The sequence below is a fragment of the Meleagris gallopavo genome, chromosome 22 (assembly GCF_000146605.3).
Source record: "Meleagris gallopavo isolate NT-WF06-2002-E0010 breed Aviagen turkey brand Nicholas breeding stock chromosome 22, Turkey_5.1, whole genome shotgun sequence".
In the NCBI taxonomy this organism is placed as follows: domain Eukaryota; kingdom Metazoa; phylum Chordata; class Aves; order Galliformes; family Phasianidae; genus Meleagris; species Meleagris gallopavo.
Genome location: NC_015032.2, coordinates 937,405 through 943,404, shown reverse-complemented (window position 1 = coordinate 943,404; position 6,000 = coordinate 937,405). Strand labels below are relative to the sequence as shown.

General features: G+C 42.6%; 1 protein-coding gene across 1 annotated transcript in view; it reads left to right on the top strand.

The window, feature by feature from the left end:
- Nucleotides 1-6,000, top strand: part of PHF20 (PHD finger protein 20) — a 63,796-nt gene that overhangs the window by 38,931 nt on the left and 18,865 nt on the right. The window contains 4 exon segments of the mRNA XM_010722232.3: nucleotides 1,725-1,793; nucleotides 1,796-1,822; nucleotides 4,709-4,870; nucleotides 5,579-5,748. Of these exon segments, the coding sequence (XP_010720534.1) occupies nucleotides 1,725-1,793; nucleotides 1,796-1,822; nucleotides 4,709-4,870; nucleotides 5,579-5,748 (428 nt within the window).

Here is a 6,000-nt window from a genome sequence, read left to right as displayed (position 1 = left end):
TTTTGTCACACTTACAGCTGATGTGTTGAGTGATTGAAGAAGCATATCTTGCCCTCTTATGTGCCTTGAAACAGATCAGGTGATCGGACCGTGCAGCCTTCCATTTCCAAGTGGAAGGATGCAGAATGTTCCTTAGTGTGTTGACCTCAGTTATTGTCCTTTTCCTGGAAGAATAAAATGATGAGAGTTACTTGCATCTCTGTATATGAGCTGCAAGAAGGAAATGGTCCCCAGAGATTCCCAAGCCCTGGAAAAATAGGAGGGATGAGACAAAGGGAAGCCAGGTGTAGGTGGAAGCTTTGTTGGGGATACGTAAGAACTTCTTCCTCTAGAATCTCCATGCGTAAATGGTAACAGGAGGGAGATGAAGTTTGTTTTCAGCTCTGCCAAACCTGTTCCCTCTGGGATCTGCATGGCAGACTGCTGTCCGTGGCTGCTGGCAGTGTGCAACTTCAGCAGCCCTGGTCACTAACATGAAAACGAGGAACATGAGCAGCGAAGTTACAGGTCTCTGCAAGACCTGAATGGAAGGAGTCATAAAAACTGACAGCTCTTTTGAGGAGATGCTGCTGTTTTGTCTCCTGCATGTTTCATCACAGCTGGTAATCACCCAAAAGTCACTGGGGATTCTGGTTCTCAAGGTGGGCTGCTTGTGCCACAGCAGCACAGCCCTATGTTGTGAGTTAGGGAGGTTACTAACAGCTGTAACAGGAGGTTAGTGCAGTACTCTGGTGCTGTTCTGTGTCCTGAGTCGGGTTCTTAGGTGTTTTGCATAGGAGAGCATTTCTGAGAGAAGAGTGTCTTCAGCTGCTTACTGTTTTAGCAGAGATCAGTAAATGAAGTGGCTTTCTGGATGGGGTGGCGAGCAGCTGGAGAGCTGAGTGCTCTGAGCAGAGATGGAAGGCATCCTCTCACATGGCACTGTGTGGTTGCACCTCGTGGCCTTGGCAGTGTTAAGATAACTAATTTGAGGAACTATGCAAGTATCTGGACGTTCTGCTGCAGAGGGCTACATCTGAAAGGAAGAAGTTAGAAGCAAGTGACAGGAAGTAGCACAGACTTGTGTGCATTGCCTGGCAGCAGTTACCTCCAGCAAAGGCTCTGGAGACATGCTTTGTGACTGGACTTCATTGAAAGCATCACCTAATTGCTCAAAAATCTAATTTATATTCCCTTAAAAATAGTGTGGACTGCAGATGGTTCAGTTGGCTATGCCTCCTGTTCTTTCACCGTTACTGAGTGGGAGGTATAGCCAACTGAATCTCTTGTTCTCTGTTTTTCTATGAAGCCCAGCATTTAAGGAACTGGAGCTGGGAGAAAGGGGGGTTGAGTTTTTGTTCTTGTGTCAGACTTCTGTCATAAAGCGACTGAAAAGTTCAGCAGTAAGGCTTTCAGTTAGAAATTTGAATTGCTTAAAAACCAGTGATATAGCAGGTGTCCCAATAATTTCTGAGGGCTCAACCTCTCTACATAATTAATAAATGGTGCATTGGTGTCCACTTGTTTTCTTCTGCATGCTGTTGTAACTTCGTTATGGGAATAATCACCCTAGGACTTCAAACAGACCAATTCTGGGGGCTGGCAGTTCTTATGAGTAAGCTTTGTGCTGGTTTTTTTCCTGGTGAACTGGCCATGGTTAACTGAAGAAACGTTTAAGAGAATTAGTTAGTGCAATAGGTGTGTATACATCTTCAGTATTAAATTGGAATGTTGTCTAATTTCAGCTGCTAAAGAACATGAGAAGAACAAAGAAAGAAAATCCAAGGACTATGGAAGGTCCAAGGCAAAGAAGAAGAAAAAAAGAAAAAGAGGACTAAGCCTGGTAAAGTTTTTTTCTTCTTAGAGGAAAATACTTTATCTTCTTTTGCCCAGTTCCATGCTCTTAAGAGATGGCATTACAGATAAGACCATCTTCTTTATTTATCAGTTCTGATTTTGTGTCATTAAGAAATAATGAAGATCAAATAGTGATTGGCAAGATGATTTATATCCTGATTGAGGTGCATCATTAATGCTGCATGACAGCTGATAGCACTTATAATGGCACAGAGTAAATCTAACTCTGCATTCAATGTGTTAGTCTAAGTCTGGCCTTTCATTGTTTGGTGTACTTGTATGCAAGATTAACCCAGTTACAGAAGGTACAGGTTACCTTGATTCACTGCTGAGTTCCCCTTGTACCAGACATCGACATATGAGAGAGTCATGGGGTTTGAAAATGCTGATGGGTCCTCATTTTCCATTGGAACTGCTTAAATCTTTGCTCATTTTCAGAGATTCTGGTAATGAGCTCTGTTAAACCTGTCACATCCTGATTTTTCGTGGACAAACTGTCATGAGATAAATAGGAAAGAAAACTGCAGGTAGACTGACTAGATTGTACTGAAATAAATAATTTTATTAAGTTTCTGATTACACAGTGCCTACAGATAAGAGGTATTCTGCAAGTCCTCATTCATGAACTTTGTGCAGTAACTTTACAAATAAGCATGCTAAGAAACTGCTTGTCCCTTTTTCCTTGGGTTTTTGAAATGTAGCATGTTGGCTTCTCAAGACTCCCTCAAGCTTTGTGTGTACCAGATGAATTGGGGTGGAGGCTAGTTGTATTCTTGGGTGCTGTGTCTTAGCTTGAGCAAACTGTAGGTTCACCATTTCAGTGTACAGAAAGTGCAGTATGTCATATTTCTGAGAGTTTTGGAGCAATGCTAAGATCTTTTCAGTAGCTAACTACAGTACGGTCAGTTTGCCATCTCTAATCTGTTCTTGTCAGATCTCATCAGTAATCCGTAGCATCTTAATGTGACCTCACTGCAGCCTTTCAGTACCTAAAGGGAGCCCACAAACAGGAGGGGAATCAACACTTTGAAAGGGTAGATAACAGCAGGACAAGGGGAAATGATATCAAGTTGAGGGAGGGAAGGTTTAGGTTGGATGTCAGGGGGAAGTTCTTTACAGAGAGAGTGGCGAGGTGCTGGAACAGCTGCCCAGAGAGGCTGTGGATGCCCCGTCCATCCCTGGAGGTGTTGAAGGCCGGGTTGGATGAGGCCCTGGGCAACCTGGGCTGGTATGAAATGTGGAGGTTTGCGGCCCTGCGTGTGGCAGGGGGGTTGGAGCTTCCTGATCCTTGAGGTCCCTTCCAACCCTCGCCATTCTGTGATCTTCACACTTCAGGATTAAAATAGCAGAGAGCACTCAAGAGTGGAAGAGCTTTGATTTATCCTCCAGTGCTGAAATTGGAGTGCTATCAAGTGATTGGCACCAGAGTAGTGAGAACTGACTTTCCAACATTGACATTTCCTCTCCCCCCCCTTTCCTATAAAATATCCAGCAATATTTCTGGGGGGTTAGATTCTCAATTTTATCAGTTACTGTGAGGGACAAGCAAGTTATGTATTACCTTCTGTGTTACAACATAAAAGCTGCAGGAGATTTCCAAGGCTCTGTGTTTTTGGCAGGGGGTTTGATATAGTTCTCATTTGAAATACTGGACTGCTAACTTTTTCCTTTTAGCCAAAAATATCCAAAATAAAACTTTCTTAGGATGCCTGGTGAGTTACATTCTTCTGAATTCAGCAGATTGTTGGATCTCAGAAAACCATGGTCAGAAAGACCTGGTTTTAAAAATCAGAGTTGCTTTGAACTTGGATAAATTATCCCGCTCAGTCAGGAGGAAAGGCCTGGTGGTTTGTTCTTTCAGGAACACAACAGCAAAGGAGATGGAAACAGTTTTCAAAGTGAGGCCAGGACAGCACATTTTAACTGCCATTCCACCAGCATACTTCCTGGACTGTTTCGTTTTGTTCAGTCATCATACAGCTGTGTAGGGTCACATTTCTTGAGGGACCGATTATACCAAGAAGGCTCTTGTAACTCATATTTGCAGCCCTTTTGCTAATGCTGGGTCTTTAAGACCTGAGGTTAGCGTTGCGGAAATCTGTTCTCTGAGCCACAGCAGTTGAGAAGCTCAGTAACTTGGGCGCAATGATTCTTCTCCTTTCTCAATATGCCAATTATTAACAGTTCCATTTACTAGAGTAATATGAGGTGCATGCAGTGACTACAGCTAGAGTAGCCTTCTAGTTTGCTCGTGTCCCTGTTTTTTAGTGAAGGAGCCCTGCAGGCTTCCTGCCAGTAGCTGGTATGGAGGGAGCTGCCTCCCTCTGCACGCAGCCAGGTGTGATGTATGGGCCAGAACATGGCAAGCTGGTACTTCAGAGAAGCTGTTCTAGGTGTGTTCTCTTCATGTTCCTGACTGACTTTTCTTTTCTGATCAAATATCCCATTTTGTCTGTAGGCTAGGGAGAGAGAATCTCCTTTGTAGCCCATGGTACTGGGAAGGAAACATGTATGCTGTGTGAGTAACTGGGATGTTAGGGAGAGGTCTCCAGCCAACAGTACTTGTGTAGAAGTGGCTGTAATGCAAAAGCATTTGTAGACACATTCAGCCTATAGAATACCTGGATTTAGTTTAGCCAGCATTTTCAGCCTTTCTGACATCAGTAGTGAAGGATGATTAAGCTGTTTAAGATTTGTATGGTGTCTTTCTTGCCTCTTGGTTACGAGTCTTTCAGCAGCATAGTGAATCCTTGAGTCCTGGTATGTAGAAGTGGACGCCCCGTGAATCATATGTGTTGTTACTGGATGTTGTTTTTCTTCTGTTTTTTTCCTTGACCACAAACTTCTAACAGCAACGCTTACAATTTTACAGAGTACTCTGCTAGTGAAGAAAACACAGATATTTCACAGGAACTTTCTCCTGAAAAATCAGTTGTCACAAAAAGTATTTCTTCAAACAAATTGTCTGCCCACCCAAGCACACTGCTGCAGTGCTCTGAGTCTGGACACCACCGAGGAAAATCAAAGGCTAATGGTAAAATAACTCTTTGGCTGTTCTTAAAACAGGTGCTTTGCAGGTTGTATGGTCTGTGTGTTGTGCTTGGGACACCACTGGCTATGGTTGTGTATCATGCCATATCTGTACAACTGCTTGCTTTTCTAATGGCTTTCTGAACTATGTAAAGAAAAGAAGCTCTTGAGTAGACATTAGTGACCTTATAATATTTATAAACAGAGCTCAAAAACTGGCTGCTGCATTCCAGCTTTCATGATCTTTTAGTGTCTTGATATTTGCTGTTACAAGTTAGTGCAGAAAAAAGACACATTTTTCTCCTACTACTCTTAAAATTCAGGAATTGCCACACTTAGCCTGTTTTGAACAAACTATTAATGATGGTATAGAACTTCATAGAATTATAGAATGGCCTGGGTTGCAAAGGACCACAGTGCTCATCCAGTTCCAACCCCCTGCTATGTGCAGGTCACCAACTAGCAGCCCAGGCTGCCCAGAGCCACATCCAGCCTGGCCTTGAATGCCTGCAGGGATGGGGCATCCACAGCCTCCTTGGGCAACCTGTTCCAGTGTGTTCCAGTGTTAATAAACAAATTTGATGTTCCTTGAATTAAAAAATGAACTGACACATTTAGGAATGTGTGTCTACATATCCAGGGTTATTTGGGAGTTTTTTGATCTCTCTGTAACTACCTGGTATTTGATTTTTATTTTTTTTTTTTGTTGTAGAGGAGGACACCATGAGTGAGTCATCTATGGACAGCTTGCTTTGGAGTGATGATGACTGCAGTCAGGATGTTGATGTAACCACAAATCCTGACGAAGAAGCTGAAGAAAGTGACTTTGAGATTGTTCGGTGTATTTGTGAAGTAAAAGAAGAAAATGACTTCATGATTCAGGTAAACGTTCAGGTTTTGTTATTGAGAGAAGTGGTTAAGCTGGAGAGGATCTATGAAAGTCTTTAATGCTTGGTTTGTTGGGGTTTAGTGTTTGTGTTTTGTTTTAGAAAAATGCAAATCTACAAGGAAAAAAAAAAACTGGAACACTTCCTAGGTTTAGAGAATATACACTTTAAATTACTGGAGTGGAGCTTTTTTGGAAGCAAATCCACATTCTTCCATTCAGCAATGGAATTAGGAACTCTGTAGTTC